The 15,224-nt window shown below is 33.3% G+C and overlaps 3 protein-coding genes and 1 non-coding gene across 4 annotated transcripts; 2 read left to right on the top strand and 2 right to left on the bottom strand.

Moving 5' to 3' along the window:
* Window positions 1–238: 238 nt before the first annotated feature.
* LOC107031875 (eukaryotic translation initiation factor NCBP) lies at window positions 239–4,236 on the top strand. The gene is made up of 6 exons (XM_015233365.2): window positions 239–467; window positions 1,684–1,779; window positions 1,861–1,965; window positions 2,082–2,159; window positions 3,588–3,707; window positions 3,781–4,236. Exons 1-6 carry the CDS (start codon window positions 327–329, stop codon window positions 3,910–3,912), a joined length of 672 nt encoding a protein of 223 aa, XP_015088851.1. The 5' UTR covers window positions 239–326; the 3' UTR covers window positions 3,913–4,236.
* A 450-nt stretch (window positions 4,237–4,686) lies between these two features.
* On the top strand, window positions 4,687–4,758 carry TRNAM-CAU. The gene has a single exon. It is a non-coding gene; the product is annotated as a tRNA-Met (tRNA).
* Window positions 4,759–4,855: 97 nt separating this feature from the next.
* On the bottom strand, window positions 4,856–6,064 carry LOC107001618 (ethylene-responsive transcription factor ERN2-like). The gene has a single exon (XM_015199592.2). The coding sequence runs from the start codon at window positions 5,959–5,961 to the stop codon at window positions 4,882–4,884; it is 1,080 nt and encodes a 359-aa protein (XP_015055078.1). The 5' UTR covers window positions 5,962–6,064; the 3' UTR covers window positions 4,856–4,881.
* A 3,168-nt stretch (window positions 6,065–9,232) lies between these two features.
* On the bottom strand, window positions 9,233–13,757 carry LOC107032550 (IQ domain-containing protein IQM6-like). Its single transcript, XM_015234156.2, has 9 exons — window positions 13,534–13,757; window positions 11,839–12,374; window positions 11,627–11,741; window positions 11,483–11,548; window positions 11,300–11,388; window positions 11,116–11,203; window positions 10,567–10,806; window positions 10,367–10,468; window positions 9,233–10,158 (listed from the first exon to the last, which is right to left on the bottom strand). The coding sequence occupies exons 2-9, from the start codon at window positions 12,294–12,296 to the stop codon at window positions 9,415–9,417; spliced, it is 1,902 nt and encodes a 633-aa protein (XP_015089642.1). The 5' UTR covers window positions 12,297–12,374; window positions 13,534–13,757; the 3' UTR covers window positions 9,233–9,414.
* Between the last annotated feature and the right edge of the window lie 1,467 nt (window positions 13,758–15,224).

Here is a 15,224-nt window from a genome sequence, read left to right as displayed (position 1 = left end):
AAATTCAAACAAGAATAAAGCAAAAGATTTAAGTAATGTGTACTTATATTCTAACAACTTTTATTATATAAAATCGAAGTAATTAATAAAGCTAATCAGATAAAAGTTATTTATAATTATTTTTAAGTAAATGGGTTGGATTTTAAACAATTTAATTTGGTACCGGGTTGACCCGATTGTTGAAATGGGTCTGGAATAACCCGATTCGTTTGTAGAAGAAGGGGAGCCGCAGTCATATACAATCCATCTTCGTTTTCATTCTGGAAAAATCCTCTTCTCGAAAAAATCAGATACAAGAGTTGTCGCCGGAGATTCGCCGGAACTAAATGGAAGTGACATCGGAGAAGAAAGAATTGGATAACAAGAACACGAACAACACTCAATCCCTAATTATCGATCCCTCAATAGCCGCCGAGGATCGTGAACGCATCGCTGTTGACCTAAAAGCCGGCTTGCATCCTCTCAAGGTTTCTTTTTTGTTTTATTTTTCGACTATTTCAGCAAAGTATTTTGCTTTATTTTATTTTTAGGTTCATCAAGTTCAAACCTAGGTTGTTTGATGCGATTAGCAGCTATTTTGTTATATTTAGTTTTTAGGCTTTGTGGAGTTCAAATTTTTATGCTTTTTATTCATACTTGTTTGTTTGGGGTTTTTTATGCAATTTGTGACTATATCTAGAAAAATGTTTTCTATTTTATTTTGCACAATTTATAGGTTTTTGTTCATAATCATTCCTCTGTTAGGTTGTTGATGCAAGGGAGCTGAATATGTGACTGCTTTATTGAAAGTTCTACTTTTTATTGAACAAATATTATTAAGTTGGTATGTTAGTGAAATAGTTGTGGTGTACATAAGTTGGCTCGGACACCATTGTCATGAAAAAATATAGTTTGCTTAAGCTACGGAGTAATAAACTGGTTGTAGGACCTCACATTCATGCAAAAACATCAATTTATCCAGAGACTTGTTTTGAACTAAATACATAACATTGAAACTACTATTAAAGCACTTCCTACTAGAGAAAGGAAATACAACATGTGGACAAATAAGTTAATGATCTTAGATGATAAAGATTGGACATAGTGCTTCTGAGAGAATTCTGCATCAAGATCTTACCTTTATACATAATATACTCCAGAAATTTGGGAAATACAGTAGATTCAGGAATCGAAACTAGGCTCATGAGTATGAAGTAACAAATTTTCAGCATCATATTTCCCATACTAGTGATGCTTACTTCCTGAAAGCCCATAGTAGAGTCTCATGATCTTGTAGGATCCTGTGATTTAATATGCTTGCATTTCTTCTCTGTTTTACTAGTAGCTACTATTTTTAAACAATCAATACCATATTGGTGGTCAAATGTGTGGCGTGCATGCAATTATCTGCATATCTTCTTTGGAGATGGCCAAAACAAACATGCTCACTGTGCCAGTCAGGCCAGGAGGATTGTAGAATTGAAGATATATCTAGGAGCATGTGCATATGATGACTACCATATGCTCGTAGCATATTACCATGCTATGTTTTCCCACTATTCATAAAAAAAATATATGGTATGGACACAACTGCGTATTTCTATAAGCACAGTATTCTAGCCATGTTTACTTTCCATCTTTTACTTTCTTTTTCTTTTATGAATTGTGCTTCTGGTACTCACATAGCTTCATTGTCATGATCAGAACAAGTTTGTTTTCTGGCACACTCGCCGGACACCTGGGGTTCGAACACAAACATCGTACGAGGACAATATAAAGAAAATTATTGATTTTAGTACTGTAAGTCAATTTATTTCTGGTCTTTTGGCTTTATGTGAATTTGACTGCCTCTTTAATCCCTTATGTGTTCTCCATCCATAGGTTGAAGGGTTTTGGGTTTGCTACTGCCACTTGGCTCGCCCATCAGCATTGCCCAGCCCAACTGATTTGCATCTTTTCAGAGAGGGTATTCGTCCTTTATGGGAGGTTAGTTTTGGTGCTCATCCTAACTATATTTTTTCTGTGTCTTCAATTTTGTTAAAGTCCTTAACTATGTATATCTCTTACCTGAGTTAATTTCTTGATTATATTTGTCTGTGAAGGATGCTGCTAATTGCCATGGTGGGAAGTGGATAATTCGTTTTAAAAAGGCTGTCTCAGGACGTTTTTGGGAGGACCTGGTAAGCCAGCTGCCCTGCGATTTTTGTTTTCTGTCAACTTAACTGGACTTTTATGGCTACTAAACATTAAGTGCAAAAATAAATTTTTAACTCAATCTATGGTAGCCACGACGAAATTTAGATTTTGACAATATAAAGCACGAACATCCAAACAGAGGAAATTTCTAACTCCATTTTATGCGAGGAATGCTGAGATGCCCCCTTAGCAAATAATCTCACATAGGTTTCCATAGGTAAGCACTAGAAGCTGACAAAAGAGGACAGTCTAGTGAAATGGATTCTCTATCTCCAACCATGACGGGGACCTCATCAAGAGGGGAGTTGGAAAAGATGCTGCTTATCAAGTGGGGACTATGTGGGGTTTAAGGAGCAGGGTCTACCACTTAAATGAAAAGAGAAGAAGAAGAAAGGGCACTAGAAGCTGAAGTGACTTCTGTGACCAGACTTTTACATCAGTATCCTGTAATCTGTTCTCCTAAAGGATGTGTTGTTACATTGATGTTTCTCCTCATTTTTTTCAGTAGCTGAATTTTTCATGCTGCCTTAGATTCCCAGTATCTAACCAAAAAGTTGAGTCAGTTTGAAGTATTCTCATCTTGGAGTACATGCATTTGCTTATTGTGAATTTACTCAAATAGATGTTTAGGTAGGATTGATGTTATTGTTTCCACATATATCATGGTCAAAAGATAATTAATCTATCAACTCCTCAATCGTACATCAGTTGGGGTCCGCATTAATTTGGTTTGGTTAGTTTCTCTAGACAAGTTAAGCATTAATTTCGTGAACTCGTATCGAATGATTTGTCAGGCTACCCTCATTAGTCATGATAATGTTTGTTTACCAAGCTTTGCCAGAGGGGGAGTTAAGATACTTTCTGTATCGCTATTTTCCTTTTGGAAAATGAGAGGATGATATATATTATGCACACATTCATCAATACAGCACATCTGAATGTTGTAAATAAAATTGTTCCATCATCCTCAAAAAGGTAAAATTGCTAATCTGGCATCATCCAAATAAGGGCGACGTGACTTCAGATGTAAATTTTCACAATCGTAGGTAACTTTATTCTGTTTGTCGGTTTGTCCAAGCCTTGGTGGACAGAGTTACGTGGTGCATTCAAGCTGGTTTTGGATATCCCAGTTATTTAAGAAAAAGAAAGATAGGAACACGCGTTAGTATTTAGAAATAAATATTTTGAGGTGGGGTTGTGCACCTGAACAGAACTGTAGTGGAACGCCTTGGCAACACTTGAAGGCCCAGTGTAGTAAACCACTTTTGATGGGCTTTCCCCCTAATAAATGGAGTTAATATCATATGGACTGACAGTCCACGTATCTACAATTGCCTCCTCCTGCTGTGTATGTTTGTGTCCCTGGTTTGTGTTCCTTTATACTTATTAACTGTGACGGATTTCTTGTCTAGGTTCTTGCTTTGGTAGGTGACCAACTCGATTATGGTGACAACATATGTGGTGCTGTTCTAAGCATTCGTTTCAATGAAGACATCTTGAGTGTATGGAATCGTAATGCGTCAGATCAGCAGGTATGCTAATTGTAATCCTTAGTACGTATCCATATTAGTCTTAACAACACTCACATCGTCTTGGTTTTGCTAGGCTGTGATGGCATTGAGAGACTCAATCAAGCGACACTTGAAGCTTCCTGGTGGCTATATCATGGAATACAAAGCCCATGATGCTTCCTTGCGCGACAACTCATCTTACCGCAATACTTGGATAAGATCATAATACCGTTGTTGCTAAACTATTGTTTCGCTGTTATACTTTGAGAAAAGAGATTTGCATAGTTCTGTCGGTATTTTGTCCAAGTGATTTTCATGCCAAAAATGGTTGACGTTGATCATGTAATATGAGCTAACAATTAGATTTTACCGACACTCGAAATCTCTTTATTGCCTGTAGTTCTTCTGATGTGTATGCATAACTCTATTGTCAAATGGATTATCCCCAGTACTGGCTCAAGTATTAGCACTTTAAAGTAGCAGTATTAGCTGCATACTGCTTGTAATGATTCATATATTGATGGAATACTGACGAAAACCGACATCGAAACTGCTTTCTGTGATCTAGATTCCAGATTTAGCAGTTGCTTTTCTTCAAACATTTGATGATAAGTTCAAAACTATCTTATATGCCATTTATTTATTTGAATTGAAGGAGGAAAACCCTACAAAGACCTCATATGTTATTGATATCAGGTTACATCATTATAACAATTGCTGTAATGCATGAAATTATAGTCCTCTTTCAATCAAACAAGGAAACTATAAAAATAAATTTGGAAAAAAGAGTATATAATGTCGCTTTCGTATCAAAAGATTTTTGAAATCCTTTAAAACGTGAATTTAGGTATAACGTATCCGATATATGGTTGGTCGATAACGATTCTCATCATCTGTAAATATCAAGGCTTACTAGATGAAATTCGATCAAAATTTGAATAATTCATTTCATTGTCTGACATGAACCAAATAAATTAAATATTAGAAACAGTATTAACAAATCAGAGTGGCGCAGCGGAAGCGTGGTGGGCCCATAACCCACAGGTCCCAGGATCGAAACCTGGTTCTGATATATCAATTTTTGTTTTTTTTAATCTTAATTTTTACCATGATAATAATCAAGAAAAAAAAATGTATTATTATTATAACATATTTTACTAGAGGTAATAGTAAAATAAATACACCTTAAAAATTATTACCAAGAATAAGAAAGGGGATGATGATGTATAATTTGCATGTAATCTTGAACACCATTCACTGCATAAAGTGATGCTGATATCTGTCTTTCCACTTTCATTACCTCAAATTCTGTTAAAGGAATATCCAACAATTCTTCCAAATCCCATGATAATGATGATGTGCTTATGTCTAAATCAGCCTTAAAATCATCAAAAACTCGACTTTCTTGATCCCGTGGGATTACACCGAGTATGTTGTTGTAACAAGTTTCGTAAAGATTGCATCTTTTTGAATTTTCAATAGAAATTGGATCATCACAATTGTTGATGTTGTTTGAACCACTTCGAACAGAGTTACTGTCGAAAATTAGTTGATTTTCTCGATCACAAGAAAGTACTGTATCTCTATTATTGGAAACAATCTCTCTGCCTCCCAACATAGGGGTAATGTCTGTGTACGCACTATCCTCCCCAGACTCCACTCGTGGGATTATACTGTTGTTGTCGTATGAAAGCATTGTTTCATAAATATAGCTATTTTTTGCATTTTCACTTGACATTGGATCAGAAAAGTTGCTGGTGTTTAAACTAGTCACACTAGTAGTGTTACTTTGAACAGAGTTGCTGTCGAAAAATTGACTTTCGTGATCATAAGAAAGTAATTTTTCATAAAGATTGCTGTTTTCTGCATTTTCACTTGAAATTGGATTAGTAGTACTACTACTATTACTTGTGGAATCAGGTGAGTAGTCCAGGCTTTTTTCCTTCGCGATTTTCTTGATGTTGAGAAGATTTCTAATGCGTGAAGCAAGAGGAGAATCATGAGAAACACGAGTTGTAAGAAAGTTTGTTCGTGTGTTTGATCCACGAAGAAGAACAGCAGCTTGATCGTAAGCACGAGCAGCTTCTTCAGCAGTTTCATAAGTTCCAAGCCACATTCTTATCTTTTGTGTTGTGTCTTTAATCTCAGCTATCCATTTTCCTGATGGCCTTTGTCTTACACCAACAAAACTATTAGGCCCTTTGCTTCGTTTTCGCCCTTTGAATTTTGTTGAAATTGCTTCTGTTTGTTGATGTTTTTGGAAGTTAATTTCCATTGTGAGAACGAGAAGAAAAAGTAATAATTCAAGTAGCAGAACAAAGTAATTGTTTACATGTCTTTGTTCTTATTGTTTGCTTCTTTATATATAAGTTGTGAAATATGTGTCTATGATGTTTAAAAGTTTGCTTATGTCTTATGTAATGTTGTTTTGTTGTGTTTGTTTTGTAGTAGATGATAGATTCTGATTCTCTCTTCTTTTTTATGTTCAAATGGAAAAAAGATGACTCATTCTTTCCTATGTTGTAGACTTTTTCCTTCTAAAATTCTATACTCCGCATTCGTTTCAATTTACGTGACGTAATTTGACTTGATACGAAGTTTAAGAAAAAAAGATGTTTGAAACTTGTGATTTAAACATGTCTGTGTGAGTGTGACTATAAATCTTCTCATTAGGTTATTCTTTTTTGAACTGACTAAAAGAAAAGTGTGTCACGTAAATTGAGACGGAGGCGTGGTAGTTTTGTGATTGTTTTTCTCCAAGATTTTTTGACTTTATAATACTTGACAATGTTCTTTACTGTTTCCATGTGGTTGGTTTGACTTTTCATCCAAAAGTTTGAGTCAATTTCTTGTTTACATGAATACATTCTTAAAAACATTGAAAATTTCTTAGTCTATAGTAGATTTTGTTAGCTAATCACTAATGAATGTGGTAAGAAGAGATGTCTTTTCTAAATCGGTATTAGGTTTGAAATTTTCCGCACTTTTTTAATTAAGCTCGTTCGTAGGGTTTGTAGATTTTCACGTGTGATTTTTGGGGTTTTATCTTGTGCATATTCAAAGTGCTGAGAGTTTTCCTTGTTATGGGAAAGAACAAAAATCAATGAATTTTATGATTTATGATAAATATTTTTTTATTTACATGATTTTTTTTGTAAAAAAATTGATAAAATATAATACGAGATCGTTATAAAATTATTTTCTTTTTATTCGAATTGTAAAATGGATGACCAAGGAGTCCTTCATTTGTTACATTCAAAGATGCCATTTTGATCCTTTTGTCACAAAACGCCAAATTTGAACTTTTGCTGGAATTATAATATATTACAATTTCAAATTTTAATGATTAAAAGTGGAATATTCTCATAGGATTATTCGTAAATCTTGTTTAGCTTAATATTAAAGGAAAATATAATTTATAACATAAGATTAAACATCTTTTTCAAGTGTTGTCATCCATAGATTTCAAATTTGTTTAGCCTAATAATGCCAAATTTTCACTTTTGCTGAGCAATTAATTTCTATTACTACTATTATTTTAAAAATTAAAGATTTTAGCCAATTAGTTATATAATGGACTAACCGCTTTCTAATAAATTATAATTATCAATATTTAAATACGTAATTTAATAATCAATGAGATAGGTTAAAAATCATGAAATTTGATATTTAAATTCTTACGGAATAAAGAATATTAGGTAATTTCTTCATTTTCTTCATGTTTATCTAAAACATGACGGACTGATTTATTCATACATGTGTTCGTGAAAGACAACAACATAACAGATACCTTGTAAAATTAATCGAGATGCACACAACCAGGTTAAATATCAATAACTTCATTAAGAGATTAAAGAAAGTTTCAAAATTAAGTGGAGTTATAGATTTTATTTGTGGTGTGGGTTGGAAGGGGGTCGGATTAGAATTAACTAATTATTTGAGTTAACAAATAATTAAGAGATAATGATGGAACTAAATTAATTAGACAATATAATCAAAGCTCTTGTTTCATCACCCAAAAAAAAAATTCTCTTTTTTGTTACATTCAAAGATTCCATAAATCCTTTTACCAAAAAACTCCAAATTTGCACTTTTGCTAAATCCTTAAAATGATTATATTATAAAATTAAAAAAAGATAATATAAATTATAACATAAGATTAAACATCTTTGTCAAATGTTGTCATACCTTAGACTTAATAATTTTAATTTTGTTGAACCACAATTGTACATAATGGAAATATGCTCCTTTGGTATTGCACTTTTGATCCTTCGATTATTGATAAATTTTAATTTCGATCAAATTTATTTCGATCCATCAAGTAATTGCTTAAGCATACATAACATTCATTAACTAAAAATATGTGATTTTTAGATTATATTGTACCAACAATATCCTAAAAAATAGAATAGCAATACAACTTTTTTCAAAGGATAAATGATTCATTTTTACTTGTACATATTATAAGTAACTATCATATATATTATTATAAGTGGAAAGCTCCAAAGTGAATAATTGAATTACCATTTTTCCCCTCTAATAAATTAAAACTTTTATAATTTTCATATATATATATATATATATATATATATATATATNTTCTTTTAGTATAAGATCTATTTATGAAAAACTTCTGTTGCAATAAAATTCAAATTTAGATACAAGTTGATCTGTGAATGCCTTTGCAATTTTTGAACTTTGAAATGTGGACATGGACTATGCTTGGAGCACATAGGTTCATAGTTGACTGTGTGTTCGTGTAGTTTAAAATGGTATGAGATACACGTGTGTTGCACGTGTTCGAGAACTAGTTGATAAAAATGTGTGATCATCTCATCTAAAAGCGTCTGCTGTTACAAAAGCATACTTTTATCATATTCTCAACAAGTCTTCACACGTGAAGTGTGTGACCATCTCATCAAAAAGTTAAAGCTATTAGAGAGACACACTTTTATCTTTTAACTATATTCTCAACACGCGACCTCACGTGAAGTCTACTATGCTACCATGATGAAATGTGTGACCATCTCATCTAAAAGCTTAAAATGTTAGAGAGAACACACTTTTATCAGTTAATTGTATTCTCAGCGCTCCCCCTCACATGAGGTCTTCTTTGATACCATGATAAAGTATCTATGTTAGAGAAAACATATTTTTATCATTTAATTGTATTCTCAGCACGCCCCTTCACGTGAGGTCTGCTTTGGTACAATGATGAAGTATCTAACTATCTCATCTAAATGCTTCACCTGTTAGAGAGAGCACACTTTTTATCAGTTAATTGTATTCTCTCATCAACTATCTCGCTCGCAGATAGATACATGGCTAGATTATTAGCTTCAAGAATATTGAGTCGAACCCCTTTCCTTACAGTCAAGTGACTTTCAGCTCTGGGAAAACATTTGCTCCGGGTTGCTAAACACAGATGCTGACCAGCTTCACAGCATCACAATGTTTGCATTTCCCACACTTGTGCACATAAACAGTATTTGGATCAAGAATTCATAAAACTGAAACTAAACAACAAATAGATGAACAATTCTCACTGATAAAGAATTTGACAGACTTCACTTGATCTTTTTTTTCTATATATATATATCTACAAAAGAATGAATGTGTCCTGATTCACAAATCTATGGGAGTTTGTCAACAATGATCAAGAATAAAAAATGATGATAAAATCTTTGTGAACAAAAATTGCAAGAATCATTTACATTATCCTAAACTACTAACCACAATACTTTTGCATTTCTTCTACTAGTGGAGTTGATTGAAAGAATACCGATGATTCAGAACCAGTACGTCTTCTTCCTTCAGTTGCTTCGATAGAAAAGATGCTAGGAGGTCTAGCATATTTTGGTGGAGTTTGAAATGTAGTAGTTCTTGGAGACAAACACACGTCCTCCATAACACGAAATTGGAGTTCAGCTGGATAGTCCCTCATACATCCGATTCGAGGTCCAGCTCCTGTCGTCCATCTACAAGATAATTGATGAGCTAACTGGAATGACTTTGTTCTTCTATGTGTATCTATTCTCTTCATTATCTTTTCTGGAGGGATAGTATCTTCGTAGTCTTCTTCATCTTCATCGTCGAATAAATTCAGCTTTGAAACCGATAGTTCTGTATCTGATAAATACTCTTCTGCTGTTTCATATCCATCTATTGGAGTATCCAAAGGCTGTGTGTTGTCTGTTGATCCAGCCTTAGTGAATAACTCGAACGTGTCTTCTCTTGGTGGTATTTCGACAACCATTTTGGGTTTTGATACTTGGGATGGTCTTGACAACGGAATTGGATTTTCTGTATCCTTGCAATATTTTGTAGTAGGATTTGTCTTCTCCCGGTCTGAGCATTTGGCGTTGCTCTCTTCAGTGGCTTGGCTAAAATCTGGTGCGGATAAGCTGTTACGAAGGCCTAAACCACCTTCCTTCCTACAAAAGTTTGATTCCTCCCCGTCACACGGGAATTTCTGCATAACAAGGAGTAAAGTTAACAAGTTAAGCCATGACTATTAATTGATAGCTGTTGCAATAAGTGTTACAACCGAGTTGTTGTTTTACATGAAGACTTTCCTAACTAGCCGAGCATGTCTTTGTTTATACCTAAGTTTTGATCATTTAAGAGAAACGCAGTATCCTGTATGGGGGGACGGGAAGTAGAGAAATGACGTATCCTACCTGAATAATAGTGACATCAATGTTGTGTTGTTCAAGAAATGTCATAAATTCTTCGAAATTCTCCTTCGTTGGAAGATAATGTCCGCTGTGTGGCCAGACAGCCTAGATTGGGCAAGAAGGTTTCGAGTCATTAAAACGAAACTTAAGAAAAATAACTGCTGCAGGTTCGGAAGAATTATGACGTTTTACTAGATATATACCTTTAGAGTACCGTCTTCTATCACTAATCTGCCTGCAGATAATGTAGCTCCACCAGCTAAGAAACTTGAATGCTGAAATGTGCCTTTTTGCTTCATCCCAATGTATAAGTCCTTCGATACGCTTAGCACAAAGATCCACTTGGCTTCTTCTGGTCCTCCCCTCGTATCAAGAACCCTCCCGCTCTGCTTGTAGATGAATTTTCCATCCACAATTACAACTTCATATGCCTCCCTCTCTACCTGAAATCATACATAAACTGGTGAGTTGCATTATACATGTATTCTTGACTTCTCGTCTTAACTCATGCAGCTTAAGAATTATAATCTCCTTAGAAATGCAAGTATCATTACCTAAATCGAGCAATTTACTCTCAGAAATGAACCAAAAAAACCATTTATTATGCACAACTTATGTTTTTGGTTACAATTTTCAAAAATGGATCTAGAATCCATTTGCAGATCCTTGCATACATATCATAAACGGATAAACAACTGTCGATTTGAACACCACCTAACCTTTGTGCCTGACAGAAAGAAGACAAAACTCACCGGACCGAGATACTTAATGCATTGTTGATGAAGTTTTGATCTAGGGCACTTCTCAAGATTCACTTCTTTACCTTCCCCTATGTCCAACCTGCAATATTCGAGAGAAACACGTCTAGTTTAGTGACGTTGAAACTGAAATGAAAGTTGTTTGTTTGAATTACTTGTTGATCCAACAAAATCTCACCAATAGAAGAAGGGTTGTTTACTGTCAACTTGGAGCCACTTGGTGTAATAGAAATGAAGATTATGACCATAACGATGTCGAGGATCGATCTGTTTCACAGTCAAGAAAGTAAACCAATGAAAATCTCACAAAAATGAGGATTCATAACATTGTAAGTAAACTTAGAGGGAAAAGAGTGCTTACTGCTTCAAGCCAATGCTGTAAAGCAAGCTTACAGGCTTTTTCATCTTTCGACAGACCTTTACCGACCTACAAACACCGACAATGTCCTAAGTATAGCACAGCTTAAATAAAGATCCTGAAATGGAGTTTGTAATCACTTGATACCTTAGCAGCTCTTGTTAAAGCTCTTGACCAACGAGAAAAAGCGGTTTGGGGTTTCTCAATGTCAAAGAATGATATAGAACTATGCTTGAGTTCAACGGAATCTAATAACTTCCACCTGTAAATTACAACCAGAATATGCATTCAGCTATGAAATATCATGACACGGCTCCGTCATAAAACATTGCTATTCGTAAATGTTTAAACTGCTATACCATCTCTGCTCAACCAGAATAGCACAATCTGCTAATCGTCTTCTAGTACGAAAACTTTTGTATGTTTTCTGCAACTTAACTGCAGCCTCATCTCTTTGTTTCTCACATACAAATGGTATCATTTTAGTGTTTTCATCAGGCATGTTATGCTTTTCTTCACTGCTCATAAGGCTGTCTGATCGACTCATCGTCTTCTCATCATTATCAAATGAAGTCAGTCCAATCCTGGCCTCTAATTCCCGCCTTTTATAGCTAAGAGTTCCCTCGAGAATCATCTTTCCAGAACTGTAAGACTTGTGCATTTTTGGTTGTTGAGGATTTTGGTCTTTGAAATTGATAGGCGGTAAAGCATTCTTCGTAGCATCAGTTCCAAAACTCAGTGTTCTCACTAAATAAGACTCGAATTTAGTATCTGAATCGTCAAAATTTGCGAAAGGACATGAATATGTTATTCCCATATCCCTGTCAAAAAAATTTTTATAGGATGTCCTAGATTCTGATTGAAGTTCCCCGAAAACAAGAAAAACAAATTACCTCTGCAGAAGTAAAGACAATGCATCAGAGACTAATTTCATCAATTCTTTTCAGGCGACGACACTCTTATGATGGTACTAAATAAACTTACAATACAGGTATCAATACTCGAAAGAAAACAACATTACCAAAGAAACATATAGTTTGCATAACCTCGAACGAGAGAGACTAAGAGGAAATCCATAAAGCATATAACATTACAATTTGCAAGAGATGCAAAGGTATAAGCTAATCACCGCCAAGACAGAAGAAGTTAAGGAATTTTAGCTAACAAGAACGCGATAAAACAGTATTTGTTCCCCAAACAAAAGATTCATCTCAAGCAACTACAACGTCCGAAAAGCTACATTTTGAGATCCATTTCAACAGATACACACCAAAATACCTTGTCCCCAAACAAAAATTTCGTATCAAAAACTACAACGTCCTATAACCACTTTCTTTATACAATGCTGATGGTTTAATCCAATGCATACACAGAAAAGCTAACATAGACACAATCAAATTGAAGAATTCCATGTCTGACACAACGAGTACCCGATATAATAGTCCAGGCGTGCAAGTTGGCCCGAGCACCACAATCGTCAATGATGGAAAATATGTGTTTTTTTCTCAAGGAATATAACATAACATCCACTACAGGAATAAAAGATTGAATAAGATGATAAAACCATGAAAACAGAAAAAACTTTGCAAAAATGTATAGAATGATACTATTCCATCAAATGATCAAAACAACAAAATGCAATCTTTTTACAATAAATCAAGAAAGAAAGGAAAAGGGTACACATATTTACCAACCAATAACAATGAAAATGACAAATTGAGTTACACACCTCAAAATTCACAACAAAACAAGAAATGCATTAAAAGGGTATTCTAACATTTTGGATAACACAACTGTACCGAAGGTTGCTCAGATGGTAAGCACCTAAAAAAAAAATGGAAGCTCGTATATCGAGGGTAAAAATAAAAAAAGCTAGCAACACCAATTAAAAACAACAAATTAACTAACACACATCACAACATAACAAAAACATGAAAAGGGTACAAAATTTTTTAAAGAAAATTGAAATGCCATTAAGAGAGTATAACAACATTTTACCTAGCAATAATACATCATAATAAAACAAGAAATGAAAAGGGGTATAAAAATTTCACCTTTATTAGTACAAAAATATCCACCATGAAAGAAAAAGCTTGAATCTTGTGAATCAAAATGTGAATGAATGGAACACAAGAAAGTGAAAGATTAAAAAAAAATTAAAAGGCTAATCAAATGGAAAATAATTTGAGAGAGAAAGCGCAAAATATGGGGATTTGAAGAATAGAAAGAATTTTGCTCATAGACACAAATTTTGTATATTTAGATCTCAAAATGTACATTGACTGTCCTTTTTGCTTATTCAGTCCAAAAATTAAAACAATATTTATAGGCATAGTGAGTGTACTTTACAACCATGCATGTGTCATTTTTCTTGACCACATAAAAGGAAGTTTCCGACCAAGTGTGATTCCGTCAGTTGAGTTTGCGAAGGATAGAATAGATATATATATATATATATATCTTGAACAGAGGTTGTTTTTAATTGATACTCGATAAATTTCGATCAAATATATGACATATTAATCAAAAGAAAGAGAAATTATGTACATCGATAGTGTAAATGTGAACTTTATAGTAGTAAAAACATTTTACAAGATCAGTTAATCGAGACGATTGTCATTATATAGAACTTAAACTAAAAGTTATTTGAATTGATTTAAAAGTTGATTAAATTTATTTTTTCGGTAAAAATAAGTTAAAGAGTAAAAAATAGAAGGGATAATTTCAGAGACCTCACTCCAGGTTTCGCTTTATAACACTCACCTCTCCTGTGGTTTACAATATTACGTCTACCTCCCCTATTTCAATTTTCTTGTAACCATTCTTTAAATCAATTTAAAATAAATATAAATTAATTTAGATTTGACAATTTTGTCCTTTTTATATTAATTTGTTCATATAAATAAATATTATATAAAAAACAACTCATTTAAAAAATACTTTAAAAATAAATCAACACAAATACGTGTTTTTTTATTCAACAAAGATTAAAGTATTCATTCAAGCTGAACCACCACTTTTACCGAATATTAGCTCTTCATCTCCATTTCACCTTTACCAATTCACGTAGATTTTTTCTTAACAATGACCCATCATTTTCCGACAACAATTTTTTTCAAATAGAAGATAAAAATGAACTCCAAAGAGAGAAATTTGATAAGAACAATCAAATTTTGTTCTAGTTAAAGATTTTCACGAGCGAAGAAGAAACATGATCCAACGAATAGAGATAAATCGTTGAAAATTAGATCTAATTTTTCATATATAAGGGTAAGATTGTAAATCTAAATTAATTTATATTTATTTTAAATAGGTTTAAAGAATAGTCACAAGAAAATTGAAATAAGGGAGATAGACGTAATATCATAAACCACAGGGTAGATAGTGTTATAGAGCGAAACCTGAAGGAAGGTCTCTGAAATTATCCCAAAATAGAACTCTCCCTATCTTATTATTTTTTCAACTTAAAAATCATCTAATTTTAACTTTAAAAGTTATTTTCTAAAAATACTATTTTTTTAAGTAAATCCAATTAACATGGCTTTAAGCCTCTCTAACTGTGATATAATTAAGTCAATACTCTTTTTTTCATTTAATTTTTGCTTCTTAAAATACACTAAGATGAAGAAAAAACAGATTAATTATTGTTTTATATAGTTTCAATTATCGTATTATTTTACTATTACTGTTATTTTCTTCATTATCTTTAACATAATTTTTTCGTTATTATATTTAGCGGATAATT

The sequence above is a fragment of the Solanum pennellii genome, chromosome 10 (assembly GCF_001406875.1).
Source record: "Solanum pennellii chromosome 10, SPENNV200".
Taxonomy (NCBI): domain Eukaryota; kingdom Viridiplantae; phylum Streptophyta; class Magnoliopsida; order Solanales; family Solanaceae; genus Solanum; species Solanum pennellii.
This window is presented reverse-complemented; position numbering and strand designations above follow the sequence as displayed.